The 22,853-nt window shown below is 36.3% G+C and overlaps 1 protein-coding gene across 1 annotated transcript in view; it reads left to right on the plus strand.

The window, feature by feature from the left end:
• Positions 1-1,104: 1,104 nt before the first annotated feature.
• Positions 1,105-22,853, plus strand: part of LOC144653530 (hephaestin-like protein) — a 36,702-nt gene continuing 14,953 nt past the window's right edge. Inside the window, exons 1-6 of the mRNA XM_078513527.1 lie at positions 1,105-2,389; positions 6,121-6,554; positions 7,518-7,817; positions 8,778-9,099; positions 10,076-10,262; positions 10,927-11,164. Coding sequence (XP_078369653.1) covers positions 2,220-2,389; positions 6,121-6,554; positions 7,518-7,817; positions 8,778-9,099; positions 10,076-10,262; positions 10,927-11,164 — 1,651 coding nt within the window. The 5' untranslated portion in view covers positions 1,105-2,219. The remainder of the gene's footprint in view (positions 2,390-6,120; positions 6,555-7,517; positions 7,818-8,777; positions 9,100-10,075; positions 10,263-10,926; positions 11,165-22,853) is intronic.

Raw genomic sequence — 22,853 nt, forward strand, 5'->3', positions numbered from 1 at the left:
AGCAGCAGAAACAAATGAGCGCCACAAAGGAAGACTACAGAATGAAAGTGATAGCAAAAAGGAAAAAAGTACCCTACAAAGCTACCAACACAAACGCACAAGACAAGGACGACCAAGAGAAAAACCCGCCTCGTTTTATTTGCCATTAAGAGGAGGAGATATATAAATACTAGGCACGTCCGATAGGAAGGAGAAGGAGTGTTAACCGAAAGTGGACAACAGAAAAGACGGAGAACACCGCAAGGAAGACGAGCTAAAAACAGCAGTGGAATGGCTTTTCTTCAAGTGCATTGTTTTTAGCGGGAAATCGGCCGCCATCTTTGATTTTTTTCTGCCAGTCGTTACTCTTTCTACGTCCTTCCCATCATCCTCTTCGAACGTAGCCAAAACGAGAAAAGAGTAACGACTGGGTACGAGTCTGCAATTTTTAGTATAAAAAACCTTCAACTGCAGCTAACTGGATAATGATTGTGTATACAACATGGAAACTTGTATTCATTAATTGTCCACATTCAATTTTTGTAGAAGATATTTGCCGTTGGATTCCCATCAAACACTGTAATTTCTAGCCGCTTTGCCTACTCGTCAAGATGGCGTCGAAAACCGTGATAAGGCCTATAATAGTATGTTGGCATTAAAAAACACATCTTGTGGTGAAACTCCATCACAGAAAGTTTTCAAATAGTGCGGATTCAAATTTAACTGAAAATACAGTAGAACCCCGGTAACTCAAACTCTGAAGGGAAACGAAAAACAGTTCGAGTTAGCGAGGTTTCGAGTTATTGGAGTCGATTGAATATTTTTAAAATTATAAAAAAGGCTGCCAAACGACGTGATCTGTTCGTTGCTCTAATCTATGGGCATCCGTGGCAAGTTGCAAGAACCGGAATTCGAGTTATCGGGGAAAATTTGACCCAAATTTGGATCAAGGGAAACGAAATTTAGTTCGAGTTAGCCGTGGTTTTCGAGTTATACGAGTTCGAGTTACCGGGGTTCTACTGTACTAGTGGCGTATCGGCCGATTGGAAGGCTTTTGTACATTATGCTAGCATTTTTTCGAGCATTTAAGTAGGAAAAGAGAAGCATTAATCGACATTTAGTGGCATCCAGGAAAATTGATTCTTTTCCCAGAAAATAAAAAAGAAATTATCTTTTTTATAGAGAAAATGAAGACTAAAACTCAAAATTAAACAACAAATAACCTTCTAGAGATAGTCAGCTACTTTTTGTACCTAGCCTCGTGGATGATTTTGAGGATTATTTCTTATTTGGCTGTATTTATGAACTTGTATACCTTGTTGTTGTTACTTGCAACACTTGTATGTTTATGTAAGTATTAACAGATAACACCATGTTTAAAACTTTGAAATTAATTAAAAAAATCGTTCGTATAATGAGCATTATCCGAGCATTTTAATGACTTTTTTGGGGGAGACCGAGCATTTTAGTGGGAAAAATAGAGCATTAAGGGAGGTGGAGCATTTTAGTGGGGAAACAAAAGCATAATGTACAAAAGCCTACCGATTTGACCAAAAAATAACACGGATCCTCCTATTCAACGTACCCCCTTTATTGTCCGTCATGCCTTCGATTCCGAAAGAGAATTTTCCGATGCATCCCGAACGGTCCCGAACCGTCCGATTGCAGCGGGTCACTGAATATTCCACGCTCGGTGCGTTTAGCAGGTGTTGCAACCAGCTAATCAACAACAGACTCAGCTTTCTCTGTTTTATAGCGCTATTTCTAAATCGCCTGCACTTGTGCTTCGCTTTCGTGCAGATCTTTTCCCACATGAATTGTTGTCTTTGTATTATCTGATTCCCTAAGTGGATTAGACATTGCATATTTTCTTGTAAAAAAATCAACACCTTAGATCAAAACCTAGTCAAGCGTTCAAAATTAACTAACAAATCAATTCGAATCTGCTAAGCTTCAATTTTATGAATACAAAATCGCGAAAGCGTTGTTTTTGTCACTAGTCGATTTGTGACTGGAGTAGAAATTGACGTTGTCAGTTATGCCTTCCGGCTGTTTGCCAATCAACAGGCGCTTTTGAGGTCAGTGACAGTCACAAACTTGTTTTCGCATTTCCGAATCAATCTCGACAACACCAATTCAAAAAAAAAATTCAAAAATCGCTCCCTGAATCTCCTTCACTGCTTTGCACGTGTAAAAAGAGCGACATACTTCTCAGACAGAATTGAAATCCACGCCAAACAATGAAGTCGTGCGTAGTGTTTTGTTCGCTTGTTTTCTTCGTGATCACAATGTTTTATGTTTCTGTGGCGTCGAAGACACGCAAATATTACATAACAGCAGTGGAAAGAAAGTGGAATTATGCTCCAAGCGGTTACAACAAAGTGAAAGGAGTCAAGCTCGAGGATGACAGGTATTTGGTCAGAGTATTCACAAATACTATAAATACCAAGATTGGTTTTAGCAATACACCCCCATCGCTTCTTCTCGCATTCTCTGGGTAGCTGGCTGATCTATTCTAAACTAACTTATGTAAAATTTTCGCCAAGACTATAATTTTAATAGTATTAAATACAACTGTCCTTGGTAAAGCTGTTTTGACCGTTTTGTTGCGTCGCCTTTTGGTTGCTCAGTCGACCGTATATATATTCGCTTTCATGTTCGTGAAATCTTGTTTACACGAGGCGAGGGTAGATATTTTTGTATTAAATTATAATGTGACCTTAAAGGAGTAAAGAAACTCGAATTCATTGAACGAGCTTCTTATAATAATTGTCCAATGGGCATTCGAAATTCTGAAAGAATTTTGATTTAGTTTTGAAAACGGTGAAAATCAGTTGCGTGACTGCGATATTACGTAAGTTGTCCGCATTTTTATTCAGCTTCCGTTTAAGAAGCTCTCGATGTTGATATTTTACATGGGGCATCTAGCCCGTGACTACAGCTGCCTTTTATCGTTCTCGACTACTTTGGGCACTCGAAAGCGACAGGGAAATAGCGGTCATAATGCAATATACTGGCGCTCGGCGCCAGACTTGTGCCTGGGAACGAGAAAAGTATCGGAGAGATCGTCACGCAACAAGGTGGATCGTCACGCAACGCTACACTGTCGAGTGTTGAGAAACAGTACCTCACGTCAGGAACTTGGCATGTTTTCAAGATCAAGCTTTGATAGCCCTGCCTTTCAGAGAAAGAATTCAAAACAGGAAGCGTCGATATATCCGCCCTGTGCATGTGATTTTGAAACGAAACCGTCATGAATGGTCACGCTTCCAAGAAAAGTCGGAACAGACTGTCAAATACACCGCTGGAGAACCCATCGGTCATTTTCGATTCTTGGAAAAACGTCAACAAAAAACTTGCTCATTGTTACAAATCCCGTGAGTGTCGCAGGCCTGAAAATAGTCAACATCTGCCACTCGCTCGCTTTGTCTCGAAAGTCAGTCTTTCTTTTTCTTACAGAGAAAGTAGCAACGATTTTACACACAATATGGCTTGTACAGCTTATATCTTCAACGATGATTACGTCAGACTAACTGCACGGGAGGTTTTCCATGCTAGTCAGTCGCAGAAAGGTGGAAGTTTGTTTGGCCAGTGAAATCAAAGATTGATTGTGAAATTATAATATAAATCCTGCAAAAATCATTGAACAAAAGAAGCCAAACGCACGGTTGAAAAATTAATTGCTCTTTTTAAAAAAATCCAACTGCGCGAGTTTTATTTATTTTGTTTTATTGCTCGAAAGTGAAATATATTTGGGAAAATGCCCGGAAATGTTTTCGTTATCGGTTCAGTGATTATCTCAAACAAAAAGCCATTTCCCTTGAATTTGGTGTTATTGTTTCAGTGCATTTGATGTAAGAATCGACCCTTATTTCGAACTCCCCGCTATTTAGAACAGTTTAGTGTTTCCCTTGACCAAATTTTAACTGTAGTAGCTTAATAGCTCAGCCGTTTTGCACGAGCTACGTAACTTCGTTATTTGTGCAGTGTCAATTAAAGTTTGTGATTTAGAGTAATGTCTGATCCCAGTGTATTACGTTCACATACAGGACCAATTTACCACACTGTCTCTGTTTCTTGGAAAAATGTGCCAACCCCGCCTCGTTCCCAGACGCATCCCTCCCATCCCCCTCCCATGGTCCCTCGCGCTTCGCGTTGTCCCAGTCGCCCACGCTCGTGTCCGCCCGCAGAGGGGCCCGTGGAGGAGGGATGCCCACGCGGCCGCAAAAATGACGTCACAGTCCGACGCCCGAGCAAGAGAAGGTGGAGGAAGGGAATGGGGAAACCCTCGCGACCAACCGGGACGCGACTCGGAAGGGGGTGAGGAGCAGCGGAAGTTTTGGGGACCGCCCGCCGCGGACCGCGTGAAGCCGATCCACCCCTTTTTTGAACCCAGCTATCTTGAGCCATTTTTTATTGCCCTTGGGAGTACCGGAGTTCGGAGTGGGGTGACTGGGATCCTATTGTATTCAATAATTTGTAGCAGATGTGGGCCCTTGTACATGATCCCTCTCCACATAAAACTCATTTCTATATGAAACGTTTTGCGCCAGGACCAGGTGCTAAAATGTAAACCGGAAACAGGCAGTTAAAACAAACAAAGAGCTACAACTGTCTCGTGCGGCATTCAACATGCATAATCCTGAGCCGTGATGCACCAACCTCGTTCCCAGGGCTTTTCCCTTCACGGGAAAAGCCCTGGGAACGAGGTTGGTGATGCACAGAATCGCTGTTCAGCAGATTTTCAAACAGAATAACAAAGTAATGTGGCAAAACTGATTTCCCTGATTTTCATTTTTAACGGTCGATGCCATCACTTGGAACCGAGCTTTTCGTAATGGTCGATGCCATTTCTGCTCTAGCTTAGGCCTGGACTAAGGTCGAAACTGTGCTCTGATATTAGATAAAATTAGCTCGATTCACGCTTAGGTTAGGGTAGAGATTGGGTTAGCCATTTATCAGAGATGTGACAGTTTAGAAAAGCACCTAATGCCATAACATGTAGGACAAAGAGAGCTGAAAGTTTTTCTTTTTTTTTTTTTTTTAATTTTCTTTTTTTATTTTTTTTTTTTTTTTAAATAATAAATTTTTTTTTTAATTTAATTTCCCCTAAATTATTTTTTTTTTAACTCCAAAAAATTTAAAAAAAAAATTTTTACTTAATAATTAAAAAATTTTAGTATGCCAAATGTTTCGGGTTCGATTCTGGGTGAGAAATTGAAATTTTTTGGTAGAAAGAATTCTCGGCATGGCATCGACCTTATACGCATAGAAACGTGCTTCGGCCAGCGGGGATGCGAACGGCGATTTCCTTGTTTCTCATTCCGTTGTGGTTTGGCCGCTCGTCTTTATAGCTTCATCAGCTATTGTTTCAGCACTACGTTTGCAAATCTTCCAGCTTTGGTGGCTAGACCATTAAAGGGACACTGTCACGAGCTTCACTTCAAAAATTCAAGAGCCTAAAAACATATAGAACCCTCAGTCGAATAGTGGTCCAGTTTTGTTACAAATTACTTTGCCAGTGTACTTAAGATTTTATTGATAGTACTGTGATGCCATCAGAAACTTTAGATCTCAACTTGAAAAAGTCAGGCTGATTTTTTCACGTTCTGCCCCTGTGGCCTGGAAAAACAGCTAAATATAATAATTGCTCTATTCTTCCTTTGACAACAATTTACTTTATATCTTCATCTTGTTGTAATCCTTTCGGCTTTGACCAAAATGCGTCATTCTGCTACTATGGGCCCTCGTCGCTTCACCGATGTTGGTAGTAATTTGAATGTCATCCGTTTCTGTAATAAATTTGTTTTTTACAGGAGTGGGTTATCAACCCCCAGCCCAACCCCCAACCTGGAGGACCAGGGAGGTCACACTTCGTCTGGTCTCTACCCTTCGACCTGTTCGGCATGGGTGACCCTGCCAGGAGTACAAGACTCCAGCCGATATAGCTCTAAGGGTCACTGAGACACACAAACCATCCCACCGCGATAAGGTGGTGACCCCATGGGATGGTTGTTGTAATAGGTGCATTTTATGTACGAGCAATACCACTTAGCAAATTTAGTACTTTTTACCGAAAAAGCAGAAAAGTCCCCGTAACAGTGTCCCTTTAAAAGACATTGTTCTTTTCACTTAATCTAGTGACGCCGCAGTGTTCACTACAAGAGGTAACCACAGAATAGGGCGCGAGTATAACAAGGTGCTGTATCGTGAGTACACAGATGGTACCTTCAAAACGGAAAAGGACCACCCGGTGTACCTTGGTTTCTTAGGACCCATACTTAAGGGCGAAGTGGGAGACACGATTGAGGTCCACTTCAAGAACATGGCCAATGGAAACTTTTCAGTGCACCCGCACGGGGTCTTATACAGGAAGGACTCTGAAGGTGCCTTGTACGAGGACCAGACAATGGGGGCTGATAAGAAAGATGATCACGTGCCACCTGGTGGAAGTCACGTGTACAGTTGGAGGCTAACTGAAAGTCACGCGCCGACTGAGGGCGATGATGATTGCCTCACGTGGATTTACCATTCGCACGTGTTGCCACATAAGGATATTAACACTGGGTTGCTAGGTAACAATCAAAATATAATTTCTCTTTACGATGTCAGTGCAGTTGTTATGTACTTTATGTATTACTAAATTCTTATAACTAAAATTATAAAATTTTTTATAGCGATCCGTAAACGGAATCAAGACGGAATCTATCAGGAAATCGAGTAATTGGAATAATTGAAATCCTATTGCGTTATTTTCTTGTTAAAAGCTAAAGATGTAAGTAATTATCCGTATTTATCCAATTATCCCGAGAAAATGAATTTCAAAGTTCACAAGAACCAGGTAAATTATAGTTAAAACTTTCACGTGATCTCTTTTGATAGGATATTTGATACAGTAACACAGAAGTTTGCAATAAGATGTAAATCATTTGGTACATAATTTTGTCCAATTAGTACTCGAATTCCTGGTGGATTCCGTCTTAATACAGTTGAAGCTCTCGAAAGCGACTACGTTGAGTATTTATGAAAAAATGGTCGTAAGAAGCTGGTCGCTTGTCCACCCACTGAAAAGAAAAGAGAACGCACGGTTGGTAACAAATGTGGTTGCAGTCGCTTACGGGAGTGGTTGTTTTTGTGAGCGTTTAAATAAAAGGGTTTTTACTGAAAACATAAACGGAGTTTCTGTAGAGTGGCCGACCGCTTAGGCGAGTTTGTCGTCTATGAGAGTGTTTGCAGAAAGAGCTCCAATTGTATTTCCATCTTCGTGGCCTCACCTTGTGTCTTGTGTTACCCACACACTCCCCTTCCTTGTCATTTTCGTCACCCAGTTTTAAGTAGAAACGAGACCTTTGTAAATGTGCGAGGAAGCTGATGGAATATTTGTTTTCTACTGGATTCTACAGCCCATATGTGTGACAAATACACTTTCTAGCTGACACCCTCCTGTTGATCTAAATCTCTCACCACACGTGTCAACTTAACTTTTAATTTTTAATTCAAGTCTGTACCCATTGCGTACCTACTTTTCTGTTCTTTAGGAATTCTACTGACTTGTAAACAGGGAACTTTAGAAGCCGCCAAGAATGTAGACAAAGAATTCGTAACTTTGTTTACTGTGCTAGATGAAAATGATAGTTGGCTGCTTGACAAAAATATCCAGGAATACTGCGGCAATCCTGCGGGAGTTGACAAAGATAATGAAGACTTTCAGGAGAGCAACAAGATGCATGCTATTAATGGTTATTTTTACGGCAATTTGCCCGGCTTGGAGATGTGCATGGGAGATTCCGTCAGATGGCATTTGGCGGGAATTGGAAATGAAGTAGATATTCACACGGGTGAGTGGGTAGAAATATTCATACATGAGGAAATGAGCCAAAGCAGCATAGACAACTAAGATACTAGCTAACTAACTAACTGCAAAGCTGATTGCAAAGAAGATTGCAACGAAGCAAGGAAGCCAGAAAGCAAGAAACCACAGGACGGTACCTAGGATGCCTTTCCTGCGGGGGCAAACTCCGCTAAACTCCGCTGCGGGGGCAAACTCCAATATAGCAACAAGAAATAGCCCAGCAAAATCAAACACTATGTTAGAATGACGGGGGCAACTGCCATTCCCCTGCCCCCCTCCCCCCTCCCCCCTCCCCCCTCCCCCCGCTAGGTACGGCCCTGAAGCAACAAAGCAAGAATTAAAATAAATAAATAAATAAATGGTTAAACGAATGGGTGAATGAGCAAATGAATAAGGAAAATTATTATTCAACAGATGCGCGCGCTGCCCATATATGGTCAAAATGTTAAGGATATCTGTCATCCGTACATAACAGATATCCTGCGATATTCGTAGGTTGCGAAGATTCGTCCGAAATCTTGTAAAGCGCTGCATAATTACAGTTTTTCTATGTCCAAAATGTGTTTCGTTGACAATTTGTTGAATAATAAAACAATTATCCTGCTCAATCTTGCGGAATATCGTCTGATTTTAGCCAACTCGGCCTACGGCCTCGTCGGCTAAGTATCAGGCGATATTCCGCGCGATTTCGCAGGATAATTGTTAAATAAATGTGTGACACAAAAAAAAAAGTGAATGAAAGGCTGCATTAGCTGCTTGATAGACAAACGAACGAACGAACGAACAAACAGACGGACGGACGGACTGACGGATGGGTGGATGAATGTGTCTTGCACAAAAGACACTGGCTGGGGCTAAAACGTGCTAACTACTCTGGCTCCCACTAACTGAATAATCCTCCCATAAACATTTTGTATTAATGAGGTACATGCATTTTATTTTGCAGCTTACATCCACGGACAATCTTTTACTATCGATGGCCATCGCAAAGACGTGGCTTCCCTTCTTCCAGCCACTTTCGTGACGGCTTCTATGAAGGCCTTGAACCCCGGGACGTGGATGTTAAATTGCCTTGTTAACGATCATTACAACGCCGGTATGTACGCCTTGTTCAACGTCACGAAGTGTGACGGTAAAACTGGACACGTGCCAACCGTAAGTGGCGGGAAAACGCGGAGGTACTTCATTGCGGCAAACGAGGTTCCTTGGAATTATGGGCCATCTGGGACAAACAAAATGGATGGTCAGAGTTTGACAAAGCCAGGCAGGTAAGCGGTAGAATTTGCACGGCTATTGACCGCTTGCAGACTGTTCATGGGGGGAGGGTGGGACAGGTGATATGTGGTTATATGGGAGGGAATTAATAGGTTTTATAACACCATAAGGGTTTATCTGTTATTGAGGCCCTTAAAAAAGATATTTATTTTGCAAAAATAAATGGGTTAATGTAGCTTGTTTCGTAAGTCTTTCCCAGCTTCCGGTGTAATCCCTTCTAACGATTATTTCCGGTCACATTTTACGGGCTCTTACATGTACATGTAGGTCGTGCAGGCGTGGTTACATCGCCCCTTTTCCTCATGGCCGGCTTTCAAGTAGTCAAGTTAATTTTCCCCTCCCTCTCCTCCCTCTGTTCTGTCGTCGTTGATTTGGGTTGGCGGGTTCTCCCTCACCTTTGCTGGGATAATAGTTTAAGGTTTCCATATTTTAAGATTTCTATCCTTGATATAAAAATAAACGGCCACACCCGTGGACAAAATCTGCCAAATGGTAGTCTTGTCTTTCATTATCCCAGCAAACAGAGCTTCGCCAAAGCAACACATACATACTTGTTTATATGCATAGCATTTAATCTAGTAGGAACAGGATACATAAATGTTGTCTATGTCCGTATACGAGAGCTTTCCGCGAAAGTCAGGCTAATATTTATTTGATTCCGAGGTTAATGACGTGGCGAATTTCAGCCCGTCCGGTGGCAAAAACATGAAATTACATTAGAACAGTGGTGTTATACACCTAACTAGGTTCCTTTTCTTTACTCGTTCCTTTCTAACCAATTTTAATTGGTTAGAAACAGGAGAACACTTAAAAGTGTTCTCCTGTTTTTGTTTTTTGTTTGTCGGCTAATACTAACAAAGACTTACTTTCCATAGCATTTCAAAATTTCTAGCCTTGCCGGTTTTAACTCAGTTATACTTTATTTCTCACACTAGCCCGTAATTTGCTTGTGCCGCCTTTCTCTTTTAGCGACTCGGCAGTTTTCTTCGCTCAAGGGAATCACAGAATTGGAGGAACGTACCTAAAGGCGTCTTATGAGGAGTACACTGACAACACCTTTACAACAAAAAAGACAAAACCTGATTATCTTGGATTCCTTGGGCCAATCATTCGAGCAGAAGTTGGCGATGTGATCGAAGTGGTCTTTAAGAACAACGTACGTTACATGGAGAAGACTTGGCTTTGGTTTTCCTTGTATGTTTTGTGATACAGATTTATTTGTTCAAGTGCACAAAACCGAAAAAAAACAGGGTTGTTAGTCGGAGGCATGGCCCCTAATGGTTGACTGATTTGCTGGACTCCGGATCGAGCGGTCCGGCTTCGAGCCCTCCCGAAAAGTTTACGCACCCAGAAAGCCATGATAGCAAAATCTCACACCTTAATGACTTCAGAGCCGTTTTTAATATGAACAGAGGTTGCTTCGCGGGCCCGAAAAGTTTCCGAGGTTTTCGAGAAACGGGCCCCAGGCTGGGGTCATTGATTTGTGTTCTTGGGCACAGTGCTTGTTTCCACCCAGATGTATAAATGGGTACCGGCGAATTTACTGCTGGGGGGAACCCTGCAATGTACTAGCATCCACTTCACGGAGGAGTAGAAATACTCCTTCTGATCTCCCTTAAATGTCTTTGGGATATCTTGGCCCAGACTTAACATTAACCTTTTATATTTTAAATTTAGATTAATCATGTTGGTTTTAGCCAACCAGAGCACGCATATACAGAATTATGTCATGAACAAATTGTTGTTTTGAACTGCATGTTGTTTAGAAATCCTTAGAGAGCTATTTTCCTGTCCGACCGTCGATTTTACACTTTCGACAGGCTAACCACAACTACAGTATACAACCACACGGGGTTTTCTTCAACAAGTCAAACGAGGGAGCCTTGTACCAAGATGGCACATCCGGCGCTCAAAAGGCAGACGATATTGTGCGACCAGGCCAGATTTACACTTACCGGTGGACTGTGCCCGAGGAAGTGGCTCCGACCAAGAATGACGCACAATGCGTCACGTGGTTATACTATTCCAGCGTGGATCCAGTCAAGGACACTTACTCGGGTTAGTTCGTATAAATATTTATTTAGCTAAAGGCAGGAAAGGAAGAGAGCTGATAAAAGTTCGAAATCTCGTATGTTCCCGTCGAATTGGGACCAACTTTTACTTTGTGCAAAGGTTTTCTCACTTTTCGGGAAGTGAAAGATCTGAGTACGAGATTGAAACCTGCTGAAATGCGAGCATCGACGAGAGATCCTACTTGTTTGACAGACAGACAGACAGACATACAGACTGCAGACAGGGAGACAGACAGACGTACAGACAGACAGACAGACATACGGACAGGTGGACAGACAGACAGACAGACCAGTTAGACCAGTTTTCGCGTACTCTCATCTCTCGTGAAGTAATAAGGAGTAATTCTGCCCCCCTCCCCTTGGACGAGAAATTGAAGATTCACTTGCCAGTACGAAATTTATTGTACTCACTTTCAATCACTTTTGTATGAATGTGTACGTTTCTTTTATGGCTACATGTGAAAAAAGAAAGAAAGATGTCTATGATCTAAGAGGGAAAGAGTATTTCCGTTTGTCGAGAAAATTGCCAAACAAGAGAATTAATGAATCAAGCAATGGCTCAGCACCTGCGTTTTTCATCTAGGTACATTTCTTATTGAAAGGAATTGCCAGTTTCTTTGTGTAAGTAACATCATTGTGTTTTTATGACAGGTCAGTAGTAATGTACTACACTCTGAGGCAAATTTGCCTTAGAGATGTAGTACATCACTACTTCCAGTGCTGGATACAAAATATGGGACAAAAATGGATTCAAATATTGGAATCAAATATTAGAATCAAAAACTGAAATTCAAACCCTAGAAAACCAAGCCTGTAAAACCAAGCCTGAAAACATTCTTATAATCTTTTTTATTTTTTTACTGGCCTGAATTCTAATCTGGAAATTAAATCTTGAATACAGTGCTGGCAATACGCGATAGCTTTTTTGGCAGATCATCCGTTTTACCTAAAATTTTAAAAGGATCAAGCCTCGCTCCATCTTTATCCAACTATATATTAACTTAAGTTTTTAATTTTTTAAGTAGAATATTTTTGTATTAAAAATGAAAATATGTAAACCAAGCAAAGCAGATTATTTTTGACAATATTTAAAATCAAATGCTCTTATAGTTTAATTGAAAACTCTTGGATCTTAGTGGGTTTAAAAATCAAATCGCTCGCTCTGCTCAAACCCTAGGTCAAATTAATATCCATATGGTATTGTATTTATACAGTCATCTGATATGTGCTTAATGACTCGTTTGTCATATCCAAATTTGTATACTTTTTCTTCATATTTGTTTACAATTTGTTTATTCTGTCTGGTAATTTTATTTTCATTTACTAATGTGAGTTCTTTGATTTCGTTCTTTACAATTTTAATCATATTTGCGTGATTCAGTATCTGGGAATTTTCATGGTTTAACCTGAAACCTTTAATAACACATTTCTGTTTATTATTTCCATATGTGAAACTGTAATTCTTTGGACCTCCAGAAACGAATGTATTATTTATAGCTTCACCCTCTAACTCATCTGTTAAATTGCCTAGCATATCGCCTGTTTCTATTGTCTTACCATTCTGGGTTTCAATATACACAATGCTATCGGTATCAAAATATAATACTTGCTCATTTAAATAGTCTAATTTTTCATAAAGCATTAGCCTCGCACTGCTAGTCGTAAAGCATGCTACATATATATTTGTATTATAGGAATTATCAACAAACTGATCCTTATAAGTGTAACTCAATTGTACCATTTCTTCATTTATGAAATTCATGTTTAAATTATCAATGGTATCGTCGAGAACTACTTGATAAAATTCATTTATATCAGTTACATATTTACATTGATTCATGTTGGTTCTCTGTCCAAATTTACCCCAAAGTGAGTTTAAGCACATTTTTGCAATAGCTCGTAAACCTGAATTTTCATGTAATTTACCTAATTCAATGTCTAAATTCTTTTTAACTTTATTTCTAAAAATCATCTCGTCATTGTTATTTTTAAAATTATATTTTGTTGATTCAAGTTTTAGCTTCATGAATTTTTTTATATAACCTTTGAATAGATCATCGGATGACTTCTCAAAATGCCAAACCTCATATATTTTTATAATTTTATAGCCTTTTTCAATGGCCTTATTTAGTTCATCTGTTGTCCATGTACCAATAAATGCTCGTTCATTTTCACTATGTTGGCATCTTTCTTGTTGTTTTGATTTAGCACATGATATACACAGAGGGAACATTAGCTTTTCAGCCTTTTCACATTTGATTCTCTGAGGTAGAACAGCATGGTATAATTCTCTTGGAGCTAAAATTTTACATTTTATGAATCCATACCATTTTGTATCGTATTTTTCTGGTGATATTATTTTTTTAGGATGACCAATGGGATATTTTTTGTAGAACTGAACCGTAGGATATAAGGAGCAAAAGTCAACGTATTTACCACATTCGCCTTCTTTGAATTTGTACAATAATTTGGTAGCATTTGTACGCCCCCCGTAGAAAGCATCTCTAGGGTTTAGTTGCCCAACCACTTCTCTATACCAATCATTTTTATAATATTTCTGAAAACTTTTATCCTTTTTTAATTTACATTCCCACATTTCAATAAGATTGTGACTAGCAGTTGTTATTTTGTTGTTTTTATCTTGTGTTTTATTATACAAAGTACCCATATCACTTTGATTCTTATTATTGATAACATCATGTTTGTAACAATCTGGACAACCATGCCAGAAACAACCTTGAAATTCATAAACAGTATTTGTTTCCTTACAAAAACCATCAACTTTTAATTTGTTATTGATGAGTTTTTCACCTCCTGCCAAAGCATGCTGGATCTTAATATTATTTTTCTTGCTTATGTAATCAAGCCATGCAATACTGACTGCACTATGGTTTTCTGTTTGAACAACATTATCAACCACAGCTATAGTATCTTTTGGCATGTAATTACCTCTGTAAATAGCCATGCACACCCCAGCAATTGTGATGTATTTTAATGGATCGATATTTTCTTGATTCATGAAATCGTGCCTGAATTTTAACATACATCTTCTTAATATATCAACATCTGACCTACAGTATTCAATTATTTCTTTTTTGAAATCGAAAACATAATTTTCATTAACACGCTCATTATACCATTGTAAAAATTTCTCTCTATCTTGTGTTTTCATTTGATTAAACCCATAATGTTTTTTTGCAGGCATATTACCAATATAGTTTTGATTACACAGTTTGTTAAAAAAATGTGGAAAGTAACCTTTTTTAAGCTGGCTTAAACCAAAAGTTTTAGGAAACGATGATAAGGGTTGCTGAATAAAATTTAAGCTGTCAATTATTTTGATTCTTAATTGTGGAATTTCCATCATCATAATTTTTGCACCATTGTAAATACAGTAAGGTTTAAAACCATTATCAATACACCATTTAAGAATAAAATGAGAATCGTACCCTTTGGAATTGTGAGCCAGAAGTGTGTATCCTTTATATTTTTCATTAAGAATACCACTACAAAAACTATTAATATCATTGAAGATTGATTCATTACCATTGAAATCATGGCAGATAGCTAAATTAACTTCATGTGTTCCAGTGTTTTGTGTACATTCGAAATCGAAAAATAAATATTTTTCATTATACGTTTTACATGAGTAGCAATAATCTTTTTTGGGAATGTTTTTATTTAATCGGCATGGTTTTTCGCTCTTTTTGATGCAATTTCCTCCCTTGCATTTTATTTTTTTCATGAAACATTCATGCTTGTTTTCACAATATTTATTACAATTATTGCACATTTTGAAACCGCATTTATGTATTTTGATATATGGTTTTAGTATGATTTGATTGCATTTTAAACATTTTGCTACACTGCTACATACTGAATCATCATCATCTTTTTTCGATCGATTTCTTGTATGGTTTTTAAAACAACTTTTACCATGAAAAACACGATTGCAGTGTTTACAGGTAACAGCTTTACCGCTACATTTATTACCATCTGGGAAATATTTGAAACAAGAAAAACATTTTTGGGCACATTTATGCTTATCCCGTCTAGTATAAGCTTTTTTACAAGAGTGGCAGTAATATGCTACATTAAGAAGTGCTGTCATTGATTTTACGACATCAAAATGATTACGTGTTTTGTATAAATAAATTTTGTCTGCTTTACCATTATTGGATGTATAAATAATCTCATTAAACTGTTCACTATCAATGATATTTATTTCTACATTCAAATATTTTGCAAAGCTATCAGCATCTTCAATGCTATTTCCAAAATCGTTAATTGCAACACAAGCCTTTTCATGTAAATCTTTCGCTAGAGTCTCTTGTAACTTCCGAGACTTGTTTAACCCGTCCCTTAGCTGTGTTGTGGTGTAATTTTCAGGATGTAGATTAGCATAAGCTGTTATAATGGAGCGGGCTAAGCATATTGAATCATTATTTTTTATTGTGATAATACACTGTTTCCTATTCACAGTTTGTTTAGATAAATATAACCGACCTTTGCCTGCCGGTATCTTGACAGATTGAATAATTATTATGCAATTTTCTAAATCTATCTCTTTATATTCTAAAGTATTGATTATGTCTGAGAGTTGATTTAACTTGAAATCAGAAATTTTTATCATTTTTGTTGATATAGGATTATTTAATTCATCATTTAAAATTACCAATCTGAGTCTGTCATTACCTTTTAACTGTCTTTTCTTTATTGCCATTTCAACTATTTTTTCAAAAACACTAAAAATTTCATTTTTATTGCTTATAGCATTTTTACGTACATTTATTTTGAACTCATTAGTGTAAGCATTGAATTTTTTATTTTCGGTATTTCCAATTTCAGTTATTTTAAATAGAGGCTGGTCATTGGATGTTGTATCATAAATGCTGTCATCGAAATTAAATTCATTTGTGAGTTTAGTTCTTGAAATTGGATTTTGACTGCTAATCAGCTTCTTGTGTTGTTGTTTAATTTTGTTCATCATCTGTTTAAAGTGAGCTTCTCTAATTGAATCTTCCATTTGACTGAGTTGTGCATCACGTATTATACTATCGTTTTTGTCCCGTATAGCCTTATCCAAAGTCTTATCGTTTCGATATTTATGTACTTTGTTAATCACTGTTTGTCGGCTAATCTTTTTCACCAAATCCATCCATGAAAAGCCCATTTTTTTAGCATCAGCAAGGTAATCATTGGATAATTTTTTTATAAAGCTTATTGTTTTAGTTTTGGGTTTGGGTTTGTTTGTTGCTTTCTTTATTGGTTCAACTATTGGTTTGTTTTGGGGTTTTGGTTTGGTTACGAGTTTGGGTTCAGCCTTTGTGATGCTATCAATCAACACTAAATTACCAATACTGTTATTATTTTTGTCACCATTTTCATTTACAACGACTTTATCATCAGGAATCTCATTATAAAATGTCCTAAATACGAAATCTTTAACTAATATCTTTTTCTTGAGATCATAAGGGTTATCATAGTCTTTTTCTGCAATATATAAATAAGGATATCCATCTTTATCAATAGCCGGTTTAACTACTTTCATTTTTGGAATATTGAGTATATCTCCATCCGAAGTAGCACCAAGAGTGTTATCAACACTATTTATAAAAAATTGTTTATCATTATGATTAATGGTATTTTGTTCCATATTATAATTAGAGATATTATTTTTAATAGCGTTTTTAGATGTGAGTACTGATGAGATCACATCTTGAGTTTTTAGCGGGTTTTTAAAAATTTTTTTTTCCATTTTCATATTTATAGTAAATTAATTTTTCTTTAAGTGTTTTTATAGTAAAATAATTTTTTTGATTTTTCATTTTTTTAAATAACTAGATATATTATATATTTAGTCATTGTAAAAGTGCATGATGTGTTGATTATATGTATCATTCTTCATCGATTATTTCAAACCGATCATCCTCTCGTAGACCAGCTAATATACTATTTGTGATGTGTTTTTTAGTTCTCATATGCATCCATTTGGATGCTAGATTGCTATCGTAATCGCAAACGTCGCATCTCCACTGTTTATTAAGCATGTATTTGGTTTTTGAATTTCGAATAGCTTTTATCCGATCATCGTCATTATCGTATTTGCATTTCCCAGCCATTTTCTCTTTATTTTATATTATAAAATATTTCTTTATATCAGTTTATAGTAATTCTTATTTTTAAATAACCAGATATAATTATATATTTGGTTACCGATAGTACAAGTAACAATAACAGCTATTAATATCAGTTTTTTATAGTGCGTTTAGATATAAACAGATAATTATTTTCTTTAATATATATATAGAATGACTGATATAACATTAAATATCAAACACCTTTTAGAATCTGATCAAAGCTCGAATGATATAGCCTTCATTAATAAAACAAATATTTGTATTATTAAAATGCTATCTTCAGACATATCAAATGAAGACAAAAATCATGTACGTTTAAAGTGTATACCTGAAGACCAGAAACGACGACGGGGAAGGCCTCGTAAGGATCAACATTAAATACATAATTATTCAGTTTACGGTTTTAGCCATAAGTTATAAATGATTAATGAGTACAATGTTTTTAATGACGTGATTTCTATTGACCAATCATATTTCAACAAATTTTACTCAAAAAGTTTACTCAAAAGTTTACATAAAAGTTTACACAAAAGTTTACTCAAAAGTTTACTCAAAAAGTTTATTCTGAAATTTACTGCCAAAACAGCTGTTCCGTGAAGTTATGTGTGTTATATATATAATGCCTTGTAATTCTGAAATCCACTATGATTTAAAAATTTTAAAAGAACCTATATGCCATTTATGCGATCAACTATTGATAGAAGGTAACAAGGATGATGAGCCATGCTGTAGTAAGCAGGATATGTCAAATCAAAACGGTATAAATGTTTGTATTAATTGCGGTTTGGTTCATGGTTCTATTTATTACAATGAGTTCATTGATTTTTATGCAAATATGGATAAAATACGCCGAAAATCGGTATATCATCGGAAGTATCACGTTGAGAATGTTTTAAACGATTTATGTATTAAAAATAGGGTACAATTGACTAGTGATCAAAGAAATCGAATTTATAAAGTGTTTGATATTATCGAATCCGGCGCTATTCCTGTTGTAAACAAAGGTAGAAAAAGACTTATATCAACCAAATTCATAATTAAACAGCTTTTTTTGATGATGAATCTACCTTGTGAATTTATCAAAATTAGCAAAAGCAAGAAAACGTTAGCCTATTATCGATTGTATTGGAATGAGATTTTGTCATTAAATTTTGGCGAAATAAATCGGATCATCCAATAAATTTCTTATCATATTTTCGTAGGTACTTGTCGATTATCGGACAGGTATCCGTCACATAATCGTCAATGTTCTTCATTGAAATTATGACGCTAGACGGATTGTAATCACCGCATCTCATCGTGTTTTTAATTGAGTTGAGTAAATGCTGGTAGCTCTGATATGCATATGTACTATTTTGAATTTTTAAATCGAGATTTTGATGATGCATCCAGCCTTGTATTAAAAGCGCTATTGTACTAATTGCAACCAAACTAACACCTCCTGTAGCAATACTTGATGCAAGGGAGCCGGATGCAAAGAGAATAGACAATGAATTCCCTAATAATTTCCATTTTTTGAAACTTTTAACAGCCTGCTTATAAGCCCAACATTTTCGATGATATGTTTGATAATAAGCTTTCAATTCTATAATTTGTTCTTCAGTCAGTTCGCTTGATATATGGTTCCATGTAAATATGCATTTTCGATGTTTAGTCATATATATTAGTTATATATGATTTTTTTGCTTTATCATTTTGTTATTTTACCATTGCGCTTGTTCTTTATTGTGTAATACAGCTTCCTTATGTTTTGAATTAATCTATCAATAGAATCAATAATATTGCTAACCAATTTCACTGTTTTCATATAAGTGAATTAGATAAAATCGTTGGAGTTAGATAATTTATTCGAAGAAAATACCGTTGGTTTTATCTAAAAATTGGATTTTATGATACTCTTTTCCATTTATTGGATATGCAGTTTTACTAAAACCTATTTTTCTTATATAGTAACCTGAAGAAATTTGAAGGCTAGATGCATTCAGCGTATACCCCGAGAAAATTTTATCGAGACTAATACCATTGTTACAAATACCGATCCGAAATTGACTACCTATTTTAGTATACCAGAGATTCAAATAAACCCCTATGTAAACATCTCTAATTTGCTCATAAGATACATCTAAATCATAATCGAGTGATAACTGATTAGACTCTAATTTCACCCATGGAAAATCAAAACTACTACCATTGTCGAAGTTTATTTTAATCCTTTTATTATCACTGGGCTTATAGTCATATTTAAATGCCATATATATAGTCCAGTCATTGGATTCAGTGATATTTTCATTTAAATTAATTTCGAAACCACTCATAAAGCCGTTTTTTGGATCAAAATCTTCTAACAATTTTGTGGGATTAAAGACAAGATTGCCATTTAATCCAGACACTACAGCACCGTTACTATCTGACATGATGAATTCAGATGGATCCGTTAGATCATAAAAATACTCGAAAATTTTATGGTAATAGCTGATGTTTCTTTTCTTATCCATTTTTAATTCAAGATCAGACTTCAAATTGTCCCGAAAATTTTTTAACTGTTCAAAATTAACAGCTTGGTCATTAGTAGTAGCTGGTTTAATACCATAAATAGCCTTTGTTTTCATATCAATCGATGCATTGAAAGCTATTCTATCATTTTCAACATAATATAGCTGATCGTATATCCTAGGATCAACGTTACTCTGATAACCTTTTATTCCATAAATCACGATATATGTTTGTAATTTTGGGACATATGCGTTCCCTGATTTCATCTTTAAAACGATATCAACATAGAGATAATTATTAGGATGTTGCTGATATTTATTAATTTGTGCTATTGTTCGACTATATCCATCATAAACTCGCGTAGTTGATTTGTCGATGTTGTCGATTGATGATACAATATCGATATCTAGACTATCATGATCTATTTCAGCTGGAAAAAATAGCTCGAAAACCATTGTGTATCGATTGATTGGTAAACTATATACATTGATACCTAATCTGCTTGAGTAGTATCCTTTATTGCTGTCAAGTACCAGCTTACTGTCTACAACTTTCGTATTGATCTTATGGTATGAATTCGGATGATCGATTAAACTGCCTAACTTTATATCATCTTCCTCGCTTAATTGATTGATACTATCGGCCATTATATGGGCAAACGTGTTTTCTTGGCCAACGGAAGTTATATGACTGCTATCAACATGATCAAGCATATATTTTTTGTTTACAGCGTCTGTATCATTGGTTGGGTTTTTTAGATGGGTTATATTATACCCACCCATATGGAGATTTGCCTGCATCATGTTACTACCGTGAATATCAAGCTTGCTTTGAATTTTTTGAGTCAAAACGCGTCCTACGACCTTCTTTAAAAAACTGTTATCAACGTACGATTTGTCTGCTTTGTTTTGAAGGCTTTGAGCTAAGACACCTCCTGATTTCTTCGTTAAATATGTATTATCAGCGTACGATTTGTCAGCCTTAGTAGCAAGTTTGGTATCAATTTCAGTCCTTACTTTGTTATCCTCAACACTAACATAGCCTACGTTTGGTACAGATCGATCGTTATATAAACTTGGATAATACACTTCGGTATTTTGCAATGAAAGGCCGGCACAATCAAACACTGTTTCATTTCTGTTCTTTTTAAGGAAGAATTGGTTAAGATATCGTTTATTTACGGCCGTCTCGAGATCCCTTGAATAATTTTCAATTGAATCATCGATCGCAACGTCATCAGGCGTTTTTAGCCCTATTACTCTCTTTTTGTTCAAATTGAAATTACCTTCAGGCGTAACATCAAAGCCGACTCCTGGGTCACCCTTTTCACCTCGAGGGCCTTTAATTGGTGTAATATTAGTGTTATTTGATTGTAATAAACCGTTTGAGTAACTCATATTATATCAATCAGTTATATTATATTATATTTTTTCATTGAAATTCTTAGTTACGAATTTTCGTGGCTTATCAATATATAAAAAGCTAAATGGGTCTGCAGTTGCTTTGAGATAGTCGTTTTTACTGATTCCAAGTTCTCTGCAAATCATTCCTTGTTCATTATTAGATGGGAATTCGAAAATACAGTGATGAGTACAATTTAATCTGATTGTTTTATCGGTATTATAATAGCTTTGAGATAAATAAATGCAACTGCAATTTTTATTTCTTGAATTTGTAAAATAGTTGCGTATTTCGCTATCATTTTTTGATCCCGTATTGAGATAATCGTCAAAGATGACTAGTTTTTGGCCTTCATCTGATATTTTATCAAGCGGTATTATTTTATCATTACTTGCTTCAATAACAGAATAACCAGCCTCTTGACTAATGGGTTCAAAGGTATTGAAAAGATGTTGATATTTCGATTGCTGAAGATTTTTCCCATAAAGATATATTTTATCATAAAACAAAAGCCGGTATATCATATCAAGTAAAAGGTTGGTTTTACCCCCACCCGAGGGAGAAGAAATCAACATTCTGAAACATTGATTTGGCATGAAATCGTATAGTTGTCTAAAGTTTGAGGCCATATCGTCTTTAGTGTCATAATTCGGTATTCTCATTATATTATATGGGTATATTATTTTCAGTTCAACATGGTGTTCAACACGGTGTACATCAAGGTGTTAAACGCTATGTTAAATGTTGATTTTTATATTCAATTTTCATTTTTTATGTAACGTAATAATATAAAATAAAATGAGTTTACTTAGATGGAAAGAGCTTGCAAAGAGTAAATCTGATTTGGGCGATAAAATCAATTATGTTAAAAATGCAATCACACAAAATAATATCGGTCAGCAGACAAGCCAAGAGTCATTTTCGAGGGTATTCAAACCAGTGACAAGTAAATTAGATGATGTAATTAAAAGTAATTTGCAGATAGCAAAAGTACCTAAAAATCGTGTCAAAAAGGGGATGAGAGGTGAAATGGAAGCTCCAGATTACTATCCTGAAGTTGATCCTTTTGAGGATATGGACGTAGATAATTTATTTGATGAGCCTGTAATGCCACAAAATGAAAAACAGATTGTACCGAAACCACCAACATATGAAGAATCTTTAAAAGATCTTTTAGAAGGAAATAAGGAGATTTATGTTGATCCCCAATATTTTCCTGAATATGAAGATGAATTACCTCCTGAATACGATGAGGATGAAATTGATTATGCTTTAGATGCTGATGATGAAGTAAGTGAAATACTAGAAGACGTTGGTATCGACGATTATGATGTAGTGCAAATGAAATTAGATCAGCCTGAAATGACACCAAAGAAAACCAAGAACTATCTTAATAAGATTTTAGAGAAAGCCAAATATAAACGGAGACAATTGAAAGGTTTCAAGGCGAATGTTACTAAAGAATATAATAGGGGAACTATATCTGAAGCGGAAAGACAGATTAAAAATAAGAGAATAAGCAATGCAAGAGTTGCATTAAATGACTACATAAATCATTACGAAAGTAAAGCCAAAACGATAAAAGGTTCTGGTATTCGAAAAAATCAGAAAGGTGGAAATGTTATATTTTTTAACGATGTA

The sequence above is a fragment of the Oculina patagonica genome, chromosome 5 (genome assembly GCF_052425735.1).
Source record: "Oculina patagonica isolate OP01 chromosome 5, crgOcupat, whole genome shotgun sequence".
Classification (NCBI taxonomy): Eukaryota; Metazoa; Cnidaria; class Anthozoa; order Scleractinia; family Oculinidae; genus Oculina; species Oculina patagonica.